Source organism: Polyodon spathula, chromosome 41 (assembly GCF_017654505.1).
Source record: "Polyodon spathula isolate WHYD16114869_AA chromosome 41, ASM1765450v1, whole genome shotgun sequence".
NCBI lineage: Eukaryota > Metazoa > Chordata > Actinopteri > Acipenseriformes > Polyodontidae > Polyodon > Polyodon spathula.
Window position 1 is genome coordinate 3,311,014 of NC_054574.1, and position 26,401 is coordinate 3,337,414.

The 26,401-nt window shown below is 40.1% G+C and overlaps 1 protein-coding gene across 2 annotated transcripts in view; it reads right to left on the minus strand.

Annotated features, from left to right (window-relative positions):
* Positions 1–5,985: 5,985 nt before the first annotated feature.
* ncf1 (neutrophil cytosolic factor 1) overlaps positions 5,986–26,401 on the minus strand; it is a 40,987-nt gene continuing 20,571 nt past the window's right edge. The window contains exons 4-10 of one of the 2 annotated variants that reach the window (XM_041236617.1): positions 23,701–23,759; positions 19,770–19,892; positions 19,035–19,142; positions 18,236–18,353; positions 15,457–15,570; positions 14,961–15,139; positions 5,986–7,595 (exon numbers count right to left, since the gene is read on the minus strand). In XM_041236617.1, the coding sequence (XP_041092551.1) occupies positions 7,447–7,595; positions 14,961–15,139; positions 15,457–15,570; positions 18,236–18,353; positions 19,035–19,142; positions 19,770–19,892; positions 23,701–23,759 (850 nt within the window). In that variant the 3' untranslated portion in view covers positions 5,986–7,446. The remainder of the gene's footprint in view (positions 7,596–14,960; positions 15,140–15,456; positions 15,571–18,235; positions 18,354–19,034; positions 19,143–19,769; positions 19,893–23,700; positions 23,760–26,401) is intronic. The other variant, XM_041236616.1, reaches the window with a different exon arrangement.

The window sequence follows — 26,401 nt, forward strand, 5'->3', positions numbered from 1 at the left end:
GAGGGTCCGCTGCCGTCGCCGCCTCCGCCACTAGAAGGAGCCGGGCCGCCATCGCCGTACTACCTTGAAGATCTGGGGCACCCTCAACCAAAGAAGGCTTGGGGGCTCAGACATCAACACCGCCCACCACCACCCACCATAACAGCCCACCCAAGGGACATAATTGGACTCTTGTGGGGTGGGGGGAAGGGCGGAGTTGGCTGATTGCGGCCAGTGTACGTTGTACATGGGGGGAGGTGTGTGGCAGAGCAAAGCTCTGCCCTTTTTAAATTGGCAGGGATGGGGTTAATTTCCCCTACCTGCCTGGGTTTATTATGTTCAGGTGGCTGGGGTTGATTAGGTTAATTTTAACGATCAATCAGTGCCCAGCCACCTGACATAAAAGGAAGCCTATGCTTCTCATTTGGGAGGAGGGAGCTGAGGAAGCAGGTTGGTGTTTTGTTGGTTGTGATTTTTCAATTTTCTAAATCCAGTGAAGGCATTGCCCAGCCTGGAAACCTTTATTTTGTAAATTTTGTTTTTTATCTTTCTTTTTGTGTTTCAATCCCTTTGTTTTGGCCCTTGTGCCTTTTTATTTTTGTATCTATTTATAATAAAAGTATATTTTTTGAACTGCAGTCTGTCTCTGGGCCTCTATCCACTCGCCAGCCTGCCACATACACATTTGCCCGTTTTCCCATTGGAAATAGTGATATTTTGAAATATCACTGTCCTGGTCACAAGAGCAAAGTTTGTGGGGAATAATAACCATTTTATATACTTTTGAGGCATAAGCAATTAGTAAATAACACTTACTACCCAGGAACAAAAATTGTGTTACATAGTGTTATTATTTTATTATTTATTCTCTTTAGCTCCGTCTCCAATCCCGTTCTCCACTCATCGAACACACAAACCCAAGTATGTGAAAACTTGTTGCTTTTATGCAGCTGTACCGAGACTCAACTGCTAATCAATCATTCAATTGGAGTCGCGGTACAACTGCACGTGAATTAATAAAGTGCAATTCCCCGTGCTCACATATTATATTTTACTTGCACGTGAAGTGCTGTGCAATCCTCGTGCCTAAATACAAATATACATTTTAAACACTTGTGTTACACTGACCCGTTTATATCCTGTGTACCAATGACTGTACACCAACATTAAACACATAACACGCAACATATAACAGAAAATATACACAGGGGCAGGCACTTCGTCACATGAGGCTATTAAAGCAATGGAGAAAACTCCAAATCAAAGATGGCATACTGTATAGAGTGGCAAAAGACATTATCTCTGGTCAGAAAAGGTACCAATTTATTGTACCTTGTGTTGACATCTGTTGTGTTAAAAGGAGTTCATGATGAGGCTGGACACCAAGGGCAATTTAGAATGCTGCAACTAGCATGCCAAAGATTCTTCTGGGCTGTCCTTGAACAGGAGGTGAAAGACTATGTGACGAAGTGTAGGAGATGTGTTTTGAGCAAGTCCCCTGAACCTGAAGCTAGGGCTCCACTTGAATCCATACAAACCTTTTCTCCTCTTGAATTGGTTTGCGTATACTTCTGGTCAGCTGAGGACCATAGAAATAGCAACATGGACGTTCTTGTGGTCACTGACCATTTTGCTCGTCTTGCACATGCTTTTCCCTGTACAAACAGCTAAACAGGTAGCCAAGCGCTTTTGGCATGATTATTTCTGTGTATATGGTTTCCCACAACGCATTCATTCAGATCATAGTTCGAATTTTGAGTCACAGCTGGTGCAGGAATTGCTTGATATAGCTCATGTAGAAAAATCTTGTACAACAGTATCACCAGCTGGGAATGGCAGTGTTGAATGATTTAATCATACGTTGGGAACAATGATAAGAGCACTGCCCCCTAGAACTAAGCATAAGTGGCCACAAATGATTAACACGCTGACATTCTCTTATAACTGCACGACCCATGAGATGACTGGTTCTGCATCGTTTTACCTCATGTTTGGGAGGATACCTCGCCTACCTGTTGATGTGATGTTCGGCAATGTGCTGACAGATGAGAACGTGATGGATTACGATGCTTATGTGTCCCAGCTGAGACAAGATCTAAAGGAAGCTGTCCATGTTGCACAGAAAAATGCACTGAGAGAGCAAGGGCACCAGAAACGTTAGTTTGACAAGAAAGTCAAGGGCCCAATATTCAACACAATGTTTATTTTTTTAAGTTAAGTCATTTTTATTATGTATTCTGCTTCGAGATACATGTATAAAAATATGTTATTCTATGATCTAAGGGACCTTACAATACTTCCTGAAAGCTTTGTTGAAAAATATATATGTTTAGGTAGATTACAATACATTGTATCGCCTGAGTGATTGCAATAATACAGGTTTATTCTCAGGGTCTTTATAAGCAATAATGGACAATATTGTCAATTTATTTTCTCAAAATAAATATTTATAAATAAAATAATAGTTTCTCATTTCATTATTATCGGTAATAAGGAAAAAAAATGTACCTGATACATTTAGTTCATGAAATAGTATATGCTTGTATCCACTTGTTTCTGATATTTATAAATGTTGTAAAAAACATATATATTAAAACACATGAGACAGAAGACCCAGACACAAGATTTGCAGTTTTCAAGCACTTTTGTGCAATTTTATTAATTATAGAAATAAAAGACAAAACAAAACAAAACAAAACAAAAGCCTAACTCCATTTCGGAGCGCTTACTCAAACTTTTTCTTGGTCCATAACTAAAACTGAATGGCTAAGCCGTTTACCAGGAAAACAAAATAACACACTTTCACAAATACAAACAAACCACACAGGTCTTTTCACCATGACAGCATCTCTCCACACAGACTGGACACTGCCCCGAAATAAACACTTTGGTGCTGTTTAAATATTTTCCTGCTACAGGCTGGTAACATCAATTAATTTAACACAAATGATTACATCCACACACTGGCAGGGACAGAAATGAACCCTACCCCCGCCAATCACCAACACATTGCTTCCACTGATATGCAAGGTTAACAGCATCCCTATTTCACCCTCTGTGACAGGGAGAAGGAATCTGAGCTGCATGTCTCCCTCCTGCCAGAAAGGGTTGGCCGATAATGACATTTTCAGCTATCGATTATCGTCTGTAAATTATCGCGATAATCATGATTATCCGCCGAATAAATAAAATATTTTAAATGCGTGTAATTTATCAAATTTATAATTGAGCAACATGATAACCTCTAGTCTGTCACTGAATTGAGAAGAAAAAAAAAACTAGACAGTATGGGTGCCGAGTTTTTAAATTTCTGATGGGTGCCCAGCAAATGCAAGTATAAATATACACCTGTTGTAACTTGTATGTTAATGCATTATGTAGTTTTCCTATAAAATACATATATTTTTAAACATTTATGTTAATTTTTGTTTACTTTCATAAAGAAAGTGCCACTAATATAACATTACCTGGAAGCATTGGTTTTCTTTACTTGTGTGGCGAATCTGCCATTAAGAATCAAACTAGATTTAAATATATATACATACTTTAGTATGAGTTTTGCACATGGCTGCTTGTATGCAGACAGTTTAATAAAATAAACTGTTTCAACGCGATTGTGACAGAGAAAGAATGAATCTGAGTTACAAATCTCCCTCCCGACCAGTGAGGGAGCTGTGTACAGGAACAATGTGCCCCAGACTGGATGGTTTAGCAATTCATTCCAGGGAAAGGTGGAGGCTAGCCATCTAGAAAGGGGGCGGAGCCACAGCACACTAAGTCACAGGTCTCGGGGACACACAATATGAGCGCTGTAACCGAACAGTGTTATAAACGGGGGAGGGGTGGGGGGCGCTGCAGGACACAACACCGCACATCTGACTAAAACACAAAAAAAAGGTAACATTCACACTCATGGATCATTTTAATTAGCAATTTTTAAACTATAAATAGCCTGGCTAAACAGCAGTCAGGAGTTCAGTTTGAAGTGACAGACAAGCAAACAAATGCAAGAAGGAGAGCGGGTCGGGAGAGGGGAAGAGGGAATGGGCTCACCCCGATACTGTATTTACTGTAGAAATATTGCATGAATCACTAGTATATGGGACCTTGCTGTAGGAGCATTATATCCGAGGCGGGTTATAACGAAAGCCTCATAGTGAGGGAGCACTGTACTTATCATTGGTACCTTTTACAGACAACATACCACTTGAATTGAGAGCGTGTGATGTAAAAATTACAATTTATATTTGAATGTATTTCTATGATAACCCTAACAAGAGATAGACAAACTCATTGATTACCAGAGACATGTGTTGGTCAGCCAGATTTAAGTGGATTATAAATTGAGAGAACCGGTTTCTGTCTGCTGTGAAGATCGGCTAGGCTTGACTGTTAAATATTCAGATTGTTATCAGAACTAAGTATCGAGCTTCAAACAAAGCATTTCACACTTGTCACAATAAATTGCTAGCATCGTGTCTCCGAATGGATATTCAGTACGAAATCTGGTCAAAATGGTGTCATACCGCCATCTGGTGAATGATGGACATGGTTCAGTTTGTAATTAAAATACATTGGCTTTGCTGGTAATTTATGTTAACTGTCATAAAAACGATATTCTTGTGAACTCGTAAATTTACAAACATATAAAATAGTGTATTAAAAGCCTTACTTAAACAACAAAAAAATAAGTAATTTTCCATTCAGAATAAAAACAAATAATAAGTATTGGACTTATATGATTTATTTTTTCTACTGCATTGTGTGAAATTGCATCAGGAAAATAAAAATTAATTAATTAATAAGTAAAAATTAATAACTTAGCAAAAGTTATTTCACAAAAGAGTATTTTTAACTGAATACATTTTCTGTGATACAACCCCCATGAAGATGGGGAGGTGTCTTGATGAAGTTATGATGTCATCTGCTTACATTCAAAACAGCCAATAAAATTACTGAATAGAGGGTTTACCAATGGAATGATTAGGATAGTCGACCAATTGAATGGCAAAAGCAGAGATACACCTATTTGCAAATGTTATAAAAATGCTATAACATGGAAAACATTCTCTCCAGTGACTCTCAAAGCAAATCAAAGCTCTCGCTCAAACAAATCAAAGCACAATACAACTCATTATGCATAAATCAATTGTGTGATTAATTCTGTTTAAATGGATTATGAAATACATTGAGTATATTGAAAACTAATTACTACAATCTAATACAACCTACTCTTATTTTTGTAACTTTAATAAAAGGTTTTACTTTCAACAAGATTTGTTGTTTTGTTTTTATATGTTGAAACAAGCACTGATATATGATAACATTGAATTGAATCAAAGTGAAATATTGTCTAAATGCAGAATGAATGAATCATATTTATAGCCAGAATTCTCTGATTACTGTAGAATATATATTCAATGTTTAAGTCTAACCTTTGATTGCACTTGGATATGACTGTAGTTGTGCCGGTGATGTGGAAGGATATTGTGGTAACACCCTAGAACTTTTTATAGTAAAATATTGTTTATACTTAGCTGAAGGCGTGTCTTGAAGGTATTCAAATGCTGCACTGCTGTGCAAAAGTCTTAGACATATTTTTTTTTGGGACACTTCTCATAACCCCCCCACCCCCAAGTTGAGAACCACTGGGTAAATGTAATGGATTCGCTACTACAACACTTCATTTTAGCTGCTCATGTATAGTTTTCTTTAAGTTGTGATCACAAGTTTTTGAAGATTCTGATCAATGTGAATTAAAGATTGATAAATTGATAAGCTTGGTTTCGTCTTACCCAAACTATGCTGTATTTTATAGTTTTTATAATAGTGGAAAACACTAATGGAGGTTTTTTTTTGAGTAAATTGTTGATGATCATAACATCGTTCTATCTATCTATCTATCTATCTATCTATATCTATATATATATATATATATATATATATATATATATATATATATATATATATATATATACATACACACATACATATACATTGGAACTAGACTTTTGCACAGCAGTGTACACGGTTACATGTCTTGAGATTGGGGACTCGTTAAATTATCACCACATTCTGTGCTACAGATTCCCCTGCAGTGTTTATAAGAAACATATTACATTCCCTTTGCTTTATTCTGGGTTGGCTGTAGTTGTATATTTTTCAATTTCCTATTGCTTTGATCTTTGTTTTCACACATCACAGGTACATCAACTGGGGAATTACTTTTCTTCAGCTTTCATCGCCAGGTGTGACGGTACGGCTTGTGGTGACGTCCTCAGACCAGAAAGCTGACAGAGACACATGGCTACGCTGGTTGAAAGGCGTGTTTTTATTAAACAAAGGTTTGAACAAAAAAAAAAAAACAATGCTCACAGAGCCAAAATAAAAGTTTAAACAAAAACAGTCCCTCCACCCAAACATGTACCGTGCTGGTGCTTCCAACACACGTAGCAATCTTTTAACTTTCATTTTCAATCTTCCTCCTCTCTCTTGCTCCTGTTCCTCCTCCTTGAACACCCACCATGCTCAGCCAAAGCTATGGGTTTTTATACATGTGACCGTCTCCAGATTAGCAATAAATGAATAAACCTGGAGATGGTCACGTTCTGCGTGAGATTGATATCTGCATGGTCGACATCCACCCTGTTAATTAATTCACTGCTGGCCATACATTCTCACGAGATATCTGACCAGCTGCCACCATCGCCTATGTCAGACCATAGCCAAACCAAACAATAATACATTTTAAATAATAATACAATACATTTATCATAACAATACATTCATCTGCAAACCATTATTATAAATGCCCTTGCAATAACACATTTAAAACATACCATACATCGAGCCAATATCACCACAATTCAACATATTTATCAGCAGGGCTTTGCCCTGCCCCCTATTTACACGCAAGGCCTTCCTGCCCTGCCACACCAGAAGAAGGACCTTTTTCTTCTAAACTTTGTATTGTGAAAGCAGGAAACCAGCATTGTTGCAGGAGGGAGCATGTTCTGGATACACGCGATATTTAAAATAGAATTTTTCTTCCTACTGTTGAACACTCCCGGTGCTGAGAAATGTATTCCCCAGTTCATTTTACGACCCATGATGTGTGATTTTCAAAAGAGTGAAAAATATGTTTAAACATATAACAGTGAGATATGGACAACAAGGGACAGAGCAAAGGGAATGCCTTTCTTGCACAGCGATACTGAAAAATAGGCTAATTTAAATGAATATTAACTATACACAACTAAACTAGAATGCACAAAACAAAGGAAGCTTATTTGGAATTTATGGATGCGTCATAAACCAGTTTCACAAAGATCTCTGAACCCTAAAATATGGGAAAGAAAGTATGTGTTCCAGCTTCCTTTTGAAACAGTCCAGAGTGTCTGGACTCACACTGAATACAGAATGACTGAGTGCACCTCCCAGCAGCAGGGTGTGCTGTGGCAGCAGCTTTCAGACAGAGTATCGGATGCTGACCTTCTTGCGTGTGTGCTCGGTACATCGCTCCAGGATGACCTCTTTGCTGGGACGAGGGGGCACACTGGGGAGTGCCTTTGTCTGGTCTGAGAGAGATGGGGTGCTGCCATTCTGGTTATCGTTCTCTACAAGACAAATAGCAAGTTCAGTCTTACCTGTTGTGCACTTCCATTCATAGTACAGGTTTCAAATGTTTAGAAAGAAACATGCTATAGCAAACATGTATCTTAATTTGAAAATGTGAGATTTGGTACTACACTAGGTAAAAGAAAATTCTTAGTTTGCTTGCCTTGCCTTCCTGGAAGTCTTTTACTGCTTACTTCACTGATCATTTCACCCCAGAGGTGGGTCAAAGCATCTTAAGCCCCTTTCGCACTTATAAACGGCCATCATGCATTTTGTGTCGCTTGACCAGAGTCATCCTGATGTGGATCAGCCCTAGGATAACCACTTCTTCTTATGCTTAGGTATATATATATATATATATATATATATATATATATATATATATATATATATATATATATATATATATATGTTACTTTTTTTACTGTTTCCCTCGAAGAGTGGGTGCGGGGTGTTCAATCACGATATATACATTGGAGCCCGCTGTTTTAGAACGTATGAATGCATTTCCGCTGTACAGCTTTATACTGAAGTTTTAACATGCTCACTGAGTTTAATAATTTAAAGTTAAAATATTATAATGATTCTGTGCTTATCTTCATATATATGATCTGTTTCAGTGCTTATCTTCAGTCATATTGGCTGTGGTCAATAAAGTGAATCATTTTATTTTAAAATAGTTTTTGTACACTAGTCAAAGTAACATTGCTAAGGATCAAAACATGCCTGCATACAGCTACTGTGGGGATGAGAGATTGAGTGTTCTTTTCTGAAATGTATCAGACTGAACTTGAGGGTTACTCTGCATTCTTACCTCTGCCTCTTTTTGTAAAGCCCAGTACAAACATGTATCTTTTTTCAATGATCTGAAATACGATTAGTCTAATGTCACTAGCTGCTAAAACGATTACAAAAATGATGTTACAGTCAGCACTCGAATTTCCGTTACCCAGATGCACGTCAGTCACGTTTTACCACCCTTGTATTAAGAATAAAATCAATCCCCATTATATATATATATATATATATATATATATATATATATATATATATATATATATATATATATATATATATATATATATATATATATATATATTTTTTTTTTTTTATGGAACACCCTAATGCACTTATCCACCACACGCGATTTCCGACACCGTCACCAGTTTTCTGAAACAAAGCCCATCGCTTCAATGTTACAATGTACTTGTTATTCGTTATAGCGCGCGTTTTCTTTTATTGTTTTTTTCTCGCATCAGTCTCTTCTTTATTGTACAGTTACACAGCACTTCCTCCAATTCAAACAACAAAAATGCAGCCAAAACAAAGCGAACGAGACAAGCTACTGTAATGTAAAAGTGAATCATTTTTAGATATTGTGATGCATTTTTTAAAAAAAAATCTTTGATCTTTAGTTGCTTTGTGCATTTTCATTTGCAAGTGAACTGTCACATTATGGCCTTATTGAGCAATATATTCTGCAATTTTGAATAATGACTTTGGATACTGTTTTAATTCTGGAAACTTCTTTAAATCTTTTACTAAATTACATTGCCTGTTACATTTAACGCAGTTCTGTGCATGGGTAAAATTTTGATTTCATTTTGCTGTTGGGTCATTAAAATGGGGAATTTTGCATACTGCTGCAATACCGACTGGATTTAAAAGTATGTACTGTATTACAGTCCACAGTCATCGCTTTTGGCAAGTAATATTTTCAGAATCACATCGTTCTGAATTAAAATACTCCTTCTATTGAAAATATAGTACTGTTCCAACAAAACCAACTATAGTACATCTAAATGGAAGCCTACATATTTAAACACAGTCCTTTCACCTGTGCATTTTTGCCATTTTATCTTTTTTGTGTTCCCTGAAAAAACGGACAAGGGTTGGAACAGGCCAAAATGAAATAATCAGATATGTGTCATGCACGTTTAACCATCTGTGACAGAGAAAAAATGAATCTTGGTTATAAATCTCCCTCCTGACCTGTGAGGGTGCTGTGTAAAGGGAACAGTGTGCCCCGGACTAGATGGTGTGACAGTTCATTCCAGGGTCAGTTGGAAGTCGGCCATCCAGGAAGGGGTCGGAGCCACAGTACACAAAGTCATCGCCCTGGCAATTGCGATTGGAGGAAAAACATTTGCACTCACCAATCTAGGGGGCATGGCTGAAGGTACAAAAGGGGATGTGGCAAAGCAAACTGTTCCTTTGTTATGGTTACGAGAGAACCGTTGAAGGACCATGAGTGTTTAGTGTTTGTTTGTTTTGTCGTGCTAATTGCAACATTTGTTCTTGTTAGGCAGCTAACATGTACGAGGAGCTGTTGCTAAAGACCAGCATAAACCTGGACAACACTGCACTACTGTTCACTAATACGAGGCAGTCTTCCCAGCGACAGCGAGTGGAAGCAACAGCGAGTGGCAGAAGTGCAGGCATGGAAAAGTACAGAGCAGTTTAGAAGCAGTAAGAAGAAATTGCATCTTTAATTGCTTTAATCAAAAAACAGAGGACATTGGGGAAACACAGCAGCAGCTCAAAGTCAAACAGCCGCGTGTGTTTTTTTGATAACAAACAAGCTGAAACTCGGAGCAGCTGATTCAAATTCAGTGCCGTTCTGAGACACGGGCGAGGGGAGGAGCCAAACAACGCAGTTAAACGAGGCAGTCTTCCCAGCGACAGCGAGTGGAAGCAACAGCGAGTGGGAGAAGTACAGGCGTGGAAAAGTACAGAGCAGTTTAGAAGCAGTTTCAAAGCATGCTGACAGCTGCAGAAGAAACTAAACTTCAAAAAAAAAAACCTCAACATGGTCTTCAAGCCAGTAATCTGTGACACCTGCTTGATGTGGGAAATCCGAGAAAACCCAGCAGAGCTAAACCAAGTGTGCGTAAAGTGCCGCGCGATCCAGGACTTGCATAAACTAGTAAGTATGCTAGAAATGGAGCTGGAAGAAGTGAGAAAGCAACAGGATCTCGAGGAACTGGCACACCCACAATTCATGGAAGTCTGCATCACCCCTAACAGACTGAAAGCCACCAGAGAGATAAAAGGTCAGAACAGTTGGGTTCAGGTAGGCAGAAGCAGGGAAAAAAAGAAACTTCCTCAAACACAACTACCAGAAATCAAAACAACCAACAAATTTGAGTCACTTCAGAATTTTGATGAGCAGAACCAACAACAACAGAATGAAAGGAACAACATCCAGGACCCTATTGACAGTGGTGACCAGACAGCAAAAAAAAGGGAGGTCATGATTGTTGGGGACTCCATATTGAGAAACACAGCAAGTTCAATTCGCAGTTTGGACCCCCTTACTACAACAGTGTGCTGCCTTCCGGGAGCCTCGGTCAAGCACATCACTGAGAACGTGGACAGGCTCCTAGAACGAACAGGAGACGACCCGGTAGTAGTCGTCCACATCAGTACAAACAACATTGGAAGAGACAGACCAAAATCCCTGCAAAACAAATTCAGAGAGCTAGGAAGGAAATTAAAAGAGAAAACCAAAACTGTGGTATTTTCTGGTATACTACCGGCACCTTGCAAAGGACCATATGGACAGCTGGAAATAATTAATCAAAACGCATGGCTGAACACGTGGTGCACACGGGAAGGCTTCACCTATCTTGATCATTGGACCACATTCTACAATGAGGACTATCTGTATAGACGGGACGGACTGCACTTAAATAACAAGGGAACCAGTCTACTTGGAGAAAAAATCCTCGAGCAGGTTCAGAAGCATTTAAACTAGAAAGGAAGGGGGGAGAAATCAACAAAAAAACAGAAGGGAGACCGCATCAAAACAAGAACAACAAACCATTAAATATATTTATCTAAATGCTAGAAGTATCAGAAACAAAATTCTAGAACTTGAAGCTACTGCACTAACAAGTAACTATGATGTGATAGGTGTTACTGAAACTTGGTTGTCTGAGAGTGATGGGGACGAATATAATATTTGTAGGTATACACTGTATAGGAAAGACAGGCAGGACAGAAGAGGAGGGGTAGTGCTATACAATAACGGACAAAAATTCAAAGGGCATAATAATAGGAGCATGCTATAGACCGCGAGATTCAGACGGTGAGCAAAATAATCTGTTATACAATGACATTAGAAATGTGTGTAGCAAAGGAGAAGCCATACTAATAGGGGATTTCAACTTCCCCCATATAAAATGGGAAAACCCGGTGGGTAGCACGAAGGATGAAATTGAAATGGTGGAAATGACAAATGACTGCTTCCTAACACAATTTGTCAAGGCACCGACTAGAGGGGAGGCATGCCTTGATTTAGTCTTTTCAAATAACGAAGACAGAATAACTAAAACAGAGGACAGAGAACCACTGGCAAACTCAGACCACAACATGGTTTCATTTGAAGCGTTTTTTAAAACCCCAAAAGTAAAGACTAAAGCTAAGGTTTACAATTTTAGAAAAGCAAACTATGAAGGTATGAAACAGAGACTAACAGAAGTAGATTGGAGTAAAATAGAGAAAACACCCACAGAAGAAGGATGGTTGTTCTTCAAAAATATAGTACTAGAGGTGCAAAACAATTACATCCCTAAAGTAGACAAATCTAAATGTAAAACTGAATTGCCAAAATGGTTTAATAGATCAATTAAAAAAAATATTCAGCGAAAAAAGACACTTTATAGAGCATTAAAAAAGGACCAAAAAGAAAGTACGCAGAAAAAGTACACGGAACTGCAAAGGCAAGTCAAAAAGGAAGTTAGAAAGGCCGAGAGAAATAGAAATGAACATTGCTAAGGGAGCTAAAACCAATCCTAAAATATTTTTCCAATATTACAACAGCAAGAGAACATTCAAAGAGCAAATGAGTAAATGAATAAAAGAGTAAATGTTTGAGAGATACAAATGGCAAAATCATAGAGGAAGAAAAAAAAATAGCAAATATATTAAATGATTACTTTTCATAAGTTTTTACAAAGGAAGATACTGACAACATGCCCCACATGTCACCCAGTTCCTATCCAGTTTTAAATAACTTTAGCATAACTGAGGCAGAAGTGTTAAAGGGACTAGGAGCTCTTAAAATAAACAAATCCCCTGGGCCAGATGAGATCTTCCCAATAGTACTCAAAGAAATGAAAGAAGTAATTTACAAACCGCTAACCAAGATCATGCAGCAGTCTCTTGACACAGGGGTGGTACCGACAGACTAGAAAATTGCAAACGTAATACCGATCCACAAAAAGGGAAACAAAACTGAACCAGGTAACTACAGACCAGTAAGCCTGACTTCTATTATATGCAAACTTATGGAAACTATAATAAGATCCAAAATGGAAAATTACCTATGTGGTAACAGGGTCCTGGGAGACAGTCAACATGGTTTTAGGAAAGGGAGATCGTGTCTAACTAAGTTGTTTGATTTTTTAGAGGATGCAACATCGATAATGGATAATTGCAAAGCATATGACATGGTTTATTTAGATTTCCAGAAAGCTTTTGACACAGTCCCGCACAAAAGATTAATTCTCAAACTGAACGCAGTTGGAATTCAAGGAAACACATGTACATGGATTAGGGAGTGGTTAACATGTAGAAAACAGAAAGTACTGATTAAAGGAAAAACCTCAGAATGGAGTGTGGTAACCAGTGGTGTACCACAGGGATCAGTATTAGGTCCTCTTCTATTCCTAATCTACATTAATGATTTAGATTCTGGTATAGTAAGCAAACTTGTTAAATTTGCAGACGACACAAAAGTAGGAGGAGTGGCAAACACTGTTGCAGCAGCAAAGGTCATTCAAAATGATCTAGACAAGATTCAGAACTGGGCAGACACATGGCAAATGACATTTAATAGAGAAAAGTGTAAGGTACTGCATGCAGGAAATAAAAATGTACATTATAAATATCATATGGGAGATACTGAAATTGGAGAAGGAATCTATGAAAAAGACCTAGGAGTTTTTGTTGACTCAGAAATGTCTTCATCTAGACAATGTGGGGAAGCTATAAAAAAGGCTAACAAGATGCTCAGATACATTGTGAAAAGTGTTGAATTTAAATCAAGGGAAGTAATGTTAAAACTGTACAATGCACTAGTAAGACCTCATCTTGAATATTGTTTGCAGTTCTGGTCACCTCGCTATAAAAAAGATATTGCTGCTCTAGAAAGAGTGCAAAGAAGAGCGACCAGAATTATTCTGGGCTTAAAAGGCATGTCACATGCAGACAGGCTAAAAGAATTGAATCTGTTCAGTCTTGAACAAAGAAGACTACGTGGCGACCTAATTCAAGCATTCATAATTCTAAAAGGTATTGACAGTGTTGACCCAAGGGACTTTTTCAGCCTGAAAAAAGAAACAAGGACCAGGGGTCACAAATGGAGATTAGACAAAGGGGCATTCAGAACAGAAAATAGGAGGCACTTTTTTACACAGAGAATTGTGAGGGTCTGGAATCAACTCCCCAGTAATGTTGTTGAAGCTGACACCCTGGGATCCTTCAAGAAGCTGCTTGATGAGATTCTAGGATCAATAAGCTACTAACAACCAAACGAGCAAGATGGGCCGAATGGCCTCCTCTCGTTTGTAAACTTTCTTATGTTCTTATGTTCTTAATAATTGTATTTTACCACTCGCACTTAAAGCACTCACTCTGGTCTTGTGACTGTGTTTGTGTTCTGTGTGTGTATTTACTGTGATTATTATTCCGGGACTCAACCCCGTGGGTTTGACTGAGCAGTACACATAGTTGTGTATGGCCAGTAATTATTATTTACAGTTGTCAAGTCACTTTGGATTATAAATAAACCATCACTGTACCGTGAACGTTGTTGTTTGTCATTACTTGAGCACTGCATCATCACCTCTACATCTGCGCACTGCAAACCACTTTGCCACACCGCCACGGAAGTCAGAATTTCACGGGGTCAGATATGTAAGTGCTCACTGTATGCCACTATTTGATTAATGTAGTTACAGTATGTATCTGTGAAATGTTTCAAAAGTGAAAAACTGGGATATCAGAACAATTAGGTTAGCATTAAAGCCTCCACGACTTTTAAAACACAGAAGTTTCAGTGAAAATAACCGTAATCTTACACACGATATTATTATAAAATTAGACTTTCCGAATTTGTTATAAAACAAATTAATTCACCAACTTCGAACATTTCCCTGACAGTCTATTTTAAAACCCATCTCCCTCACATTGACATCCATCATCAGTGTGAAGAGATCAAAATCCTAACCTGGGCTGACGGTTTTATTGAAAACGATCTGTTGCTGATAGAAATGAACCAATCTGGTTTGAAATCGTATCAATCCCTGTGGCAGATGGAAATGTAGCTATAGAGTGAATCCCTGGCGCTCAGTAGTTACCATTGTTGGCCTGGCTCTCTTGCACACTGTACATCTTTTGGTGCTGGTTTGCAGGGGTTCTATAAGCCTCTCGCTGGCCACGCTGGTGCAGATATCGACGGCTGTTGCGACGGTACGTGTCCTGGGAAATTCTCTGCCGGCCCCGATTGTGAATACTCTTAGCATTCCGAATCGTGGATCTGTGGAGGAGAAATGGGTGAAATACACACAACGCATAACAATATGACAAGGTACCCCATTCCATACCCTCACCACTCTCTGCCAAACCACTTTCTACTGTGTCCTCTGGTTCTAAGTTCTGTGCTGAGTTTAAAGTATTGGTACCCTGAGTCACTGCCCCAGGCAGCTCACTGACCTCCTGGCTGAGGGAGTGTCTCTCACTGCCCCAGGGAGCACACTGACCTCCTGGCTGAGGGAGTGTCTCTCACTGCCCCAGGGAGCACACTGACCTCCTGGCTGAGGGAGTGTCTCTCACTGCCCCAGGGAGCACACTGACCTCCTAGGCGGGGGAGCAGCTCTCTGATCGAACTCTCTCTCAGTATCTGTAGCCCGGCTCTCTCCAGACTTCCTCAGGTACATGGAGGGGTAGTGTCCTGTCTGCTCTCCCTGCCTGCAAAGAGACCGGACAGTCAGCCATACAGCTAGCACTGCACAGATTACGTTTTAGGACCCCACCTTATAAAGCCACAATAAACATTGTTTTTAATCTCTGGTTATCTGACGGTGAACGTCTGTGTATGAGGGAATATCGACACTCAGAGGTGAAAGCAGGCTGAACGTTTTTTTTTTTTTTTTTTTTTTTACACTCTAAGGGCCTGTGAATAAGTTGGCTTTAGTGGTGACGTCAGACCAGAAAGGAACACACAGCACTGCAAGGTGAAATGGTGAATGAAACGCACTGTTGTGCGTATTTATTTACATGCAGAAAATAAACGGTTGTATAAGACAAAACACTGAACAAAACAAACAGGACTAACACCAAACAAACAAAGTGGACGAACAGAAAAAAGTATTGTGCTGGTTCTTTCAGCACAAAATAGCAATTGTTCTTTTTAAATGTAACACATTATCTCTCCTTCTCTCTCATCCGTTCTCCACTCACCAAGCACACAACCCCGAGTGAGTGAACATGCATGCTTTTATGCAGCTGCACCGAGACTCGACTGGAATCTCAGTACAACTGCACGTGAATTAAATTAGTGAACTCTTGTGTTCACACACTATATACTTTTTAATCTGCACATGGAGTAATGTGCAAGCCTCATGCCTAAATACAAATATATTTTAAATCCCTCATGTTACACAGACCCACTTATATCCCGTGTACCAATGACTATACACCAACATTAACACACCACACGCAACATATAGCACACAAATACACACAGGGGCGGGGCACAGCCACAGGGCCCAATTTACAAACTGCTTTTGTGGGCTTTAGTACCATTTCTGACTTAATATAAGTTATATTATCTTTCTTCAGCAAAAGATCTGACCCACAAATGTCTGTGTGCTTGAATTAGTGCTACTACCATGTTTTTTAAATCGCGCTTTGTGAACTCAATTGGGGCAGTTGTGGGTTAATTATATAATCCAGTGGTGGCCAAACTTCCTGATCCTACGAGCCGCATAACAAAATTTCCATATGGTTGAGAGCCGCAAGAAACAAACTGTAAACATGAAATGTTTGCAAGCAAGACATTTTAAACACTAGCATTGTTGTGCAGTACAGCAGTTGTTTAGCTATCTCTTGATGGCAGCAAAATACACAAGAACAATTGATAGAATATTGCCTACAGTTTCTGTGTAATTTGTACTGTACTGTAGAGCTACAGTGTATTAAACTTTAAATGTAATACACTGGTGCTTTTCCATTATTTCTGTTTACACTCTATGTATTACGCACTTAAATATAATATATTCAGTTATTATGAAACAAAATACAATAACTGACCTGATTTCACCAAAAACACCACATACACACGTTTGTAGGATTCCTTTTGACAAGCTCTTCCCTTGAAGATCTGAATGCATTGTTTTTTTTTTTTTAAAGACTCTTTTTTTGCTGTGTGTATGACATACTGTTGATAGCTTTGTGGATGACAGATGCACTGTATTTATTTTGAAAGGGATTACAATACCTGCTTGTGACGAGGCCTAAGATATGTAAATATAATTTTTATTCTAGACCTGCAATGTAACATGTGAACATGCATTCTCTAGTCTAGCGCCAGCACTCCAATTTTATAAAAAAATTCATTCATCTCAATAAGGACGCTTGCCACCAGCGACATTCCAGGTTTGCCGTAGAAAACTTGTTTCTTTAATAAACATCGAAAGCAGCATCTGCCTAAGTCTGATCCAGGAGGATATTCAGATGTAAATGTGCTGTGATTTGTTTCATAATGACGTTTGAGGTTGCTCGTCCTGTATAGGCTGCAGTGTGTAAGCGATGTGTTGCAGATGATTTGTTGCAGATGAGACATAGTATTACCGCTGTTTTCAGGGAAAGCAAACTCTTTCTCCCAGACTGCTTTAAAGTCTCATACTTTCATTTATTACTCGAGAAGGGTTTGCTCAATGCTATTGTCTCCACGAAACAAACAACGCTTAATTCAAAATGATGAAATTTACTTTCAGCTGCACAACCGGTTTTCACTCTGTGATCAAAATACGCATGTGCCAGCGAGCGGTGTCGAAAGTCAATAAATGATGAAATATCCTTGCAGTGAACATGCAGGCTCAAAGAAACAGGTGCGAGAGAGAACGAGAGAGAAGAAAGAAGAATTAACACGAATGAATACAGAGAGCTTGTTGCGTTTATTTTTACTTTCTGTCTCTTCATTTTTGTTTATTATGCTTTCTTCAGTTCATTTGAGCCGCAAAGTGTCCCAAGAGCTGCATGTGGCCTGCGAGCCGGTTAGGGATGCAAAACCGGCAGGGACTGTTTCTCCTCATCGCACTACAGCGAACCCTGCTGGCCAGGCACTCAGTGAGCCCAATAGCAGACACCTGCAGGGCTGGCCTTTGTCCTCTAGAGGTTGGTAGCTCACTGACTTCCGCTCTGGAATTCCGGGCTGTAAGAGGAAGCTGGCTTGGTCGTGTGATCGGAGAACGCTCACTGAACCTTGAGTTCTCCTGAGCTAAGTGGAATTGCTGCGGTGAGGGGAAAAAATTATTGGACATTCCAAAATGGGGAGAAAAAAAAGAGTAAAATAATTGGGCACAATAAATTAACAAAACAAAAGTGTATTTAAAAAAAGCTGGGTACTTGCCTGATGACCCACCAGCCCTCCAGCAGCTTGTGGATCACCTCGATGGTCTCGCCCTCTTGGAGAGTGAGCTCGTCATCCTGTTCAGCAGTGTAGGCCTTTGTGGTGACAAACAGCTCCCCTAAAACACACACACACTACGATACATACCAATGTACCAGCAAGAGCAATGGGGAGGCACATATACCGAGCAGCAAAAGAAACTTATCACTATTATAACACATTTATTTAAAAAAATGTAAGATATATAAATGATGGACATTGACAAAATGTTTTTGATTTCTTTTTAATCACTCGATCATTCATCCTTCCCCACGACATGCTTGAGTGACTATGACTGAATCCACTTGGGTTCTCACAGCCAGCCATTTCAAACCTGGCGAGATGGTATAACCAGACACACTCTGCCAATGACAGGCCACCAACTGGGAGACCAAGAGTCACAACACCTGCCCAAGATCGACAGATTGTTAATCAGAAAAATAAAAAGTCACTGCACCTGCTCTAAAACAGTGTTTGTCATTTTGATCACATCTAGTGAATTTTATCCAAATATAAGTGATACATTTCTTTTGATGCTCAAATATAAGTGATACGTTTCTTTTGATGCTCAAATATAAGTGATACGCTTCTTTTGATGCTCAGTATATTAAGATTATAATTAGTAGAAATTGTATACTTAGGGGACCATGATCATCTGGTTCCTAGTAGCTGACTGATCTCAAAACTTTGTCAAGGATTCAGTGATTCAGCATTTCAGAATTTCACCCTTGCTCAGGGAGAAAGAGGTGAGCTCACTCACCTGCATAGTTGGGCTCCTGCTCCTCTGTCTCATCAGGGCCCTCTAGTGGCTCCAGGTAGGAAGCAGGGACCCAGCCACGTCGAGACTCACACTGACAGAACCACCAGCCTAGGGTACGAGAGAGACAGAGAGAGAGAAAGAGAGAGAGAGACAGAGACAGAGAAAGAGAGAAACATTCCAGAGTCATCATTAAAAGGACACTCCTTCCATTCCCAGACCTAAAACCAAGCCCAACTAAAACAACTCTCCATTCTTCCATTACATCTCCATCATCCTGCTGCAATGTTCACTGGATTGCTGCATTCCCCTTAACAGAAAATCCACCCTGTTAGAACTTGTAGAAAGATGACTCCATTTCCCCATGTGGAAAGATTGCCTATGATGTGACAGCATACACCAACTCTGAACAGTTCTGAGAGTTAATCACTTAAAATATTGATAGGGTTTTCAACTCTTTTTAAGATTTCAGACTCCCCTAATTTGTTTTGTTCCAGGCTAAATAAATGATTTCAATCTCTCTTCATAGCTCTTTACTTTAAGCCCTGGGATTAGTATGGTTGCTCTTCATTGGACTCTCTCCAGGGTCATAATGTCCTTTTAGCAATATGGTCACTAACTGAAAAAAGTATTGTGGGTGTGAATCTCCTCATACCATCCTTTGATTTGTACTCTACTCTTTAGATTATATACCCAAACATTCAGTTTGCCCTTTTCAAATGAAAGAAAGAAACTCACCATTGGTACTCTTCTCCACTATATCCACTTGCTCTCCTTCCTTGAGGTCGAGCTGGTACTTGGAGCTCTTGTTGTAGTCTGCGATGACTCTGTAGGTCTGCAATATGATGGGTCCTGTGATCTCTAAACAACACAGAGAAAGCTTTCTGTAAAGCATGCTCCCCAGGTGTTTGGTAAAGCAGGGACTGCTTCATGGTCACGCATGGTGTAACAATAACTGACGCAAACTTATTGAAAATGTGTTCATTTCACTGTAAGAAAAGTGGTCTTTCCCTCCTCTTTACAACTGAGTACCAATCAAATGAAGTGATCTAAAAGCTGACTGGAAGTTCAGCTCTCACTTAGCTTTTACCATGGCAATGGAAGTAATTATTAGGCCATCAAAATGGGGAGTGGGAGGAGAGCGCTTGGCTTCTGGAACGCGACTACCACCAGTTAGAGCATACATGGATGACATGACAACAATGACTACAACAGTAGCCTGCACTAATTGGTTATTGGGCAAACTAATCAATAACTTTGAATGGGCACAAATGCAATTCAAGCCCACTAAATCAAGGAGCATCTCTATAATTAAAGGTAATATAGTGGATAAGAGGTTCTACATTAATGGTGAGGCAAAGCCAACATCTTGGGAGATGGTATGATGGGGACCTAAAAATGTAAAACTCTGATGTTTTCAGTTTGGTCTACTGCCAAGACTTCTGTGGTCATTCACTGTGTATGAGGTTTCCTTGACAACAGAGCGAATCTGGAAACATTAATCAGTTTATACATCAGGAAATGGTTAGGAGTTCCACACTGCCTCAACAGCGTGGGACTGTATGGTAAAGGAATACTGCAGCTGCCAGTCTCTGCTGTAACTGAGGGGGCCTTGGTCTCAGTTCAGCTCCTCCTACATGGCACAATGCACCCCCAGATTAATTGAGGAAGCTGATAGTCAACAAGGTACAAAAGCAGGAGGATGAGGTAGGTAAAGACAAGCAGGGAGGATGGACAAGATGGGAAAGTGTGGAACAACGCAAGATCGGCTGGCAAGACCTATGGACAATGGAAAAGAGCAGGATCAGTTTCCTCATCAGGTCAACATATGATATTCTCCCATCACCACAGAATCATAACACTGTGTAACAATTATTATTATTTTTTTTTTGGTTCCTGGGTAGTAAGTGTTATTTCCTAATTGCTTATGCCTCAAAAGTATAGAAAATTGTTATTATTCCCCACAAACTTTGCTTTTGTGACCAGGACAGTGATATTTTGAAATGTACCTATTTTCCAGAACATTCCAGATAGATTCAGTGCTGAGTAAACTTGGAGTAACTTCTAGAACTTTCTAGAACTTTCCAGTAATATAAATAGTAGTATAAATACAGGGTCCTTAAGCCCACCAGTTCAGTTTAGTTCCAGCTGCCTAAGTGGATACATATCTGCATTTTTCTGAGATGGCATCAAGAGGCTGCAATGGTGGCATTCCTGATGGGTCTCCAAGGCGGTTTTACCAAGTTTCCCTGCTATCTTTGCCTTTGGGACAGCAGGGACACCAAGGCGCACTACCACAGGCGGGACTGGCCACAGCGGACCGAGTTCTCTGTGGGGAGGAACAACGTCAAGTGGGAGCCACTGGTGGACCCCCGGGAGGTGCTGATGCCACCACTGCACATCAAATTGGGCCTTATGAAACAATTTGTCAGAGCTCTAGATAAGGAGTCGGCAGCCTTCAAGTACCTTCAAGACTTCTTCCCTAAGCTGTCTGAGGCAAAGGTCAAAGCCGGTGTCTTCGTCGGACCACAGAGAAAGAAGATCCTGGAGTGCAATGAATTCCCCAAGAAGCTCACTAGTAAGGAGAAAGCGGCTTGGAACAGCTTTGTCGCAGTGGTTCGGGGCTTCCTGGGCAATCACAAGGCCGAAAACTATGTGGAGCTGGTTGAGACTCTGGTGAAGAACTATGGCACAATGGGCTGTAGGATGTCCCTCAAAGTCTATATCCTTGATGCTCATCTTGATAAATTCAAGGAGAACATGGGAGCGTACTCGGAGGAGCAAGGCGAGCGCTTCCACCAGGATATACTGGACTTTGAACGCCGCTACCAAGGACAGTATAACGAGAACATGATGGGAGACTACATTTGGGGGCTGATTCGTGAAAGTGATTTACAGTATAATCGTAAATCTTAAAAAACTACTCACTTCTAAATCTTTTGTAGTCATTTTTGTATTACTTTAGTATAAATACATGTTAATTTGGATTCATATGTTGTTTTTTTCTGACTTTATGTGAACGAAAATACACAAATTCGCCCGTTTTCTCATTGGAAATAGGTAAATTTAAAAATATCACTGTCCTGGTCACAAAAGCAAAGTTTGTGGGGAATAATAGCCATTTTCTATACTTTTGAGGCATAAGCAATTAGGAAATAACACTTACTACCCAGGAACAAAAATTGTGTTACATAGTGTAATCTATGGGTAGGAGAGGATCCGTGGTGTCCTTTGTGTTCATTGCCAGCTACATTAAGACACATTTGACAGTATGTAAGGTGGGTCTTAGCCAAGGTAGATTTACTTGGTGTCATGACCAGGTGCTGCAGTGTTTGTCCCCAGCACTGGAAGACAAGCGCAGTATGACGAACAGGTTGCCACCAATTCCATCAATATATGAAACGCAAAGAACAATATTCTTCTGTCCAGGGGAGTAACCTCCAAGAAAAGGTATTGAAACCAAAACTCGTCTAGGACAACTAGAAGCAGCAAGAGACAGGAAAATACTGGCAGATGTTGGACAACGGCTTATTTTACCACCTGAGATTGTCACCGCTAACCTTCAACCTGATATTGTCTTGTGGGCTGGATCAGCACGGTTTGTTCACCTGGTTGAGTTAACAGTGCCATGGGAGGATGCTGTGGATGAGGCGCATGAGAGGAAGAAGCTTTGGTAAACTCAACTAGCTGCTGAAGTGAAACAGCGAGGGTGGAGAGTTCAGGTTTACCCAGTGGAGGTGGGTTAGCGAAGATTTGTGGCACCCTCCACATCCCGGTTTCTCGGAGACATCGGATTCAGTGGTCAAGAGTTCTGATGCATAGTGAAGAACTTATCTGAAGCAGCAGAGAGGATCAGCAACTGGCTTTGGTTGAGATGAAAAGATTCTGGTTGGGGACCTCAAGCATTGTAGAAAGAAAGCAATGTCGATGTAAAGGAAGGTAAGTAAGCTGGACTTAGCTGAGTGGGGGACGGAGGGGGGGTGATGCTGGGACACCATAATCACTGTCAAGCCCTCTTAATGTGTTGTGGGCTAGTCGACGAAACACCGAGGATAGAAAATGCCCACTTAAAGACACCAGAGAAGTACCCTACTCAGCTCAGTCCAGATGGTTGTCATGCTGATGCGCTAGGGAGACCGCACAGTGGTTGATCCCTGGAGCCAGCATTGCAGCTGTTGTGTGTGCTGATGCACCAGGGAGGCAAAATAGGCTGATCCCTGGAGCCAGCATTACAATTCAGCCAACAACACCAGGCAGAAGGATATCTACATCATCAGATGGCAGGAAACACAGACGGATCACATTAGTTTACAGTAAAATAAGCTATGTCTCAGTTGGTGCTTAGCTTGGTGAGAGCTGAGTCCAATATCAGCATGAAGTTTTAACACCTACTCTCATGTAATGGAAATTGTAGGGAAAATAGATTTTCCAAAATAATCTGAAACAACTTGAAACATCAGTACATCTCAAAATTAAGACCAATGACATACTAACAGCCTCTATATTCCCCCATCTTATGATACGCTCAATAATTTGTGTTAAAGAAGGTCCTTAGCAAGTTTCATATTAATTTGAGAAGTGGTTCTTTAGGCAAATGCCAAACTCTAAAGCGTGATGTGCAGAGATAGCTGCATGGGCTCTAGTCAAGATAAAGTAAAAGAGTGTATACCTGATGTGTTGCTCCTTGAATTGTCTTTAGCCATCAGAAAGGTTTCATTCTTCTTGTACCTGCACAGAACAGCAAGATAACTACAGGATGTACAGCTGTTTATGCCCAAATATGCATTTTACTTCAGTTTCCTTTAATGGCAGTCCACCACAGCAATCCCTGCGCTGTGGTTATGATAAATCAGCAGGCATCTATAAGCAATTAAGCCAAATACCTTGTGCCCTGGCTGCTCTTGGAAGAACAGAATGAAATGAGAGGTGGCTATTTGGTCCATCAGTGCTCGTTTGGTCCCACCAAGTAGCTGATTGTTCTCTTAACAGGTCTTAAAGGATCCCATCAACCACCTGACTTGAGAACCCATTCCATACCCCCACCACTCTCTGTGTGATGAAGTGTCTCCTCCCCTATATCCTTAGTCTGTTTCCACTTTATTTCTAGCTGTGTCCTCTGGTCCTGGTTTCTGTGCTGTGCTAAAATATTGGTTTAGGTTAACTATGTCAAGTCCTTTCAGATTTCACCTGAACCAGCTGGACTTGCCTGGTGCCTGACCAATAGGGGTCACTGTGGTAAAGTTCCTGAGTTGAACGTGCAAAGTCTAATACAGTGCATGCACAATAGCACTACTTTTGTGTCCATCCTTCATCTTGTACAGAAGTCTCTCTCAATGCCTACAAAGTGCAGTTACTTTTAATATCTTTCAATTCATGTAAAGCAATGCCCGTGAGTTCATCTCAGAGTGAATCAAGCGTTTCTGGACCATGTCTAGCAAAGAGCAGCACAAAGAAGCAATACAAATTAACACTAAATCAGGCAGTGTCTAATCAGGTTAATCTGGCAGTGTTTAACCAGGTTAATCTGGCAGTGTTTAACCAGGCTAATCTGGCAGTGTTTAACCAGGTTAATCTGGCAGTGTTTAACCAGGTTAATCTGGCAGTGTTTGATCAGGTTAATCTGGCAGTATTTAACCAGGTTAATCTGACAGTGTCTAACCAGGTTAATCTGGTAGTGTTTAACCAGGTTAATCTGGCAGTGTTTAACCAGGTTAATCTGGCAGTGTTTAACCAGGTTAATCTGGCAGTGTTTAACCAGGTTAATCTGGCAGTGTTTAACCAGGTTAATCTGGCAGTGTTTAACCAGGTTAATCTGGCAGTGTTTAACCAGGTTAATCTGGCAGTGTTTAATCAGGTTAATCTGGCAGTGTTTAACCAGGTTAATCTGGCAGTGTTTAACCAGGTTAATCTGGCAGTGTTTAACCAGGTTAATCTGGCAGTGTTAACCAGGTTAATCTGGCAGTGTTTAACCAGGTTAATCTGGCAGTGTTTAACCAGGTTAATCTGGCAGTGTTTAACCAGGTTAATCTGGCAGTGTTTAACCAGGTTAATCTGGCAGTGTTTAACCAGGTTAATCTGGCTAACCAGGTTAATCTGGCAGTGTTTAACCAGGTTAATCTGGCAGTGTTTAACCAGGTTAATCTGGCAGTGTAACCAGGTTAATCTGGCAGGTTTAACCAGGTTAATCTGGTTTAACCAGGTTAATCTGGCAGTGTTTAACCAGGTTAATCTGGCAGTGTTTAACCAGGTTAATCTGGCAGTGTTTAACCAGGTTAATCTGGCAGTGTTTAACCAGGTTAATCTGGCAGTGTTTAACCAGGTTAATCTGGCAGTGTTTAACCAGGTTAATCTGGCAGTGTTTAACCAGGTTAATCTGGCAGTGTTTAACCAGGTTAATCTGGCAGTGTTTAACCAGGTTAATCTGGCAGTGTTTAACCAGGTTAATCTGGCAGTGTTTAACCAGGTTAATCTGGCAGTGTTTAACCAGGTTAATCTGGCAGTGTTTAACCAGTGTTTAACCAGGTTAATCTGGCAGTGTTTAACCAGGTTAATCTGGCAGAGTGTTAACCAATCTGGCAGTGTTTAACCAGGTTAATCTGGCAGTGTTTAACCAGGTTAATCTGGCAGTGTTTAACCAGGCTAATCTGGCAGTGTTTAATCTGGCAGGTTTAACCAGGTGAATCTGGCAGTGTTTAACCAGGTGAATCTCAGTGTTTAACCAGGCTGGCAGTGTTTAACCAGGTTAATCTGGCAGTTTAACCAGGTTAATCTGGCAGTGTTTAACCAGGTGAATCTGGCAGTGTTTAACCAGGTTAATCTGGCAGTGTTTAACCAGGTTAATCTGGCAGTGTTTAACCAGGTTAATCTGGCAGTGTTTAACCAGGTTAATCTGGCAGTGTTTAACCAGGTTAATCTGGCAGTGTTTAACCAGGTGAATCTGGCAGTTTAACCAGGTTTAACCAGGTGAATCTGGCAGTGTTTAACCAGGTGAATCTGGCAGTGTTTAACCAGGTGAATCTGGCAGAGTTTAACCAGGTTAATCTGGCAGTGTTTAACCAGGCTAATCTGGCAGTGTTTAACCAGGTTAATCTGGCAGTGTTTAACCAGGATAACCATATACAAGTGATTGCATCTCACACAATAACTCCACAACTCTCATCTGCTGTACACGTCTGTTAGCTACATGGGCCACAAAAGCCCAGTTTTGAAAGCAACAAATGTTATAGTAACATGTATTTTTATTTTAAAACACGGTATCTGGTACACTTGGTAAAGGAATCTCTGTTTGCAAGCTTTGTTAGTGTTTCTCATTCATCTGGAGGGTAAAATTCCTAGCTTCTTTCCTGTCACTAATCAACCAGCTGCTTCAT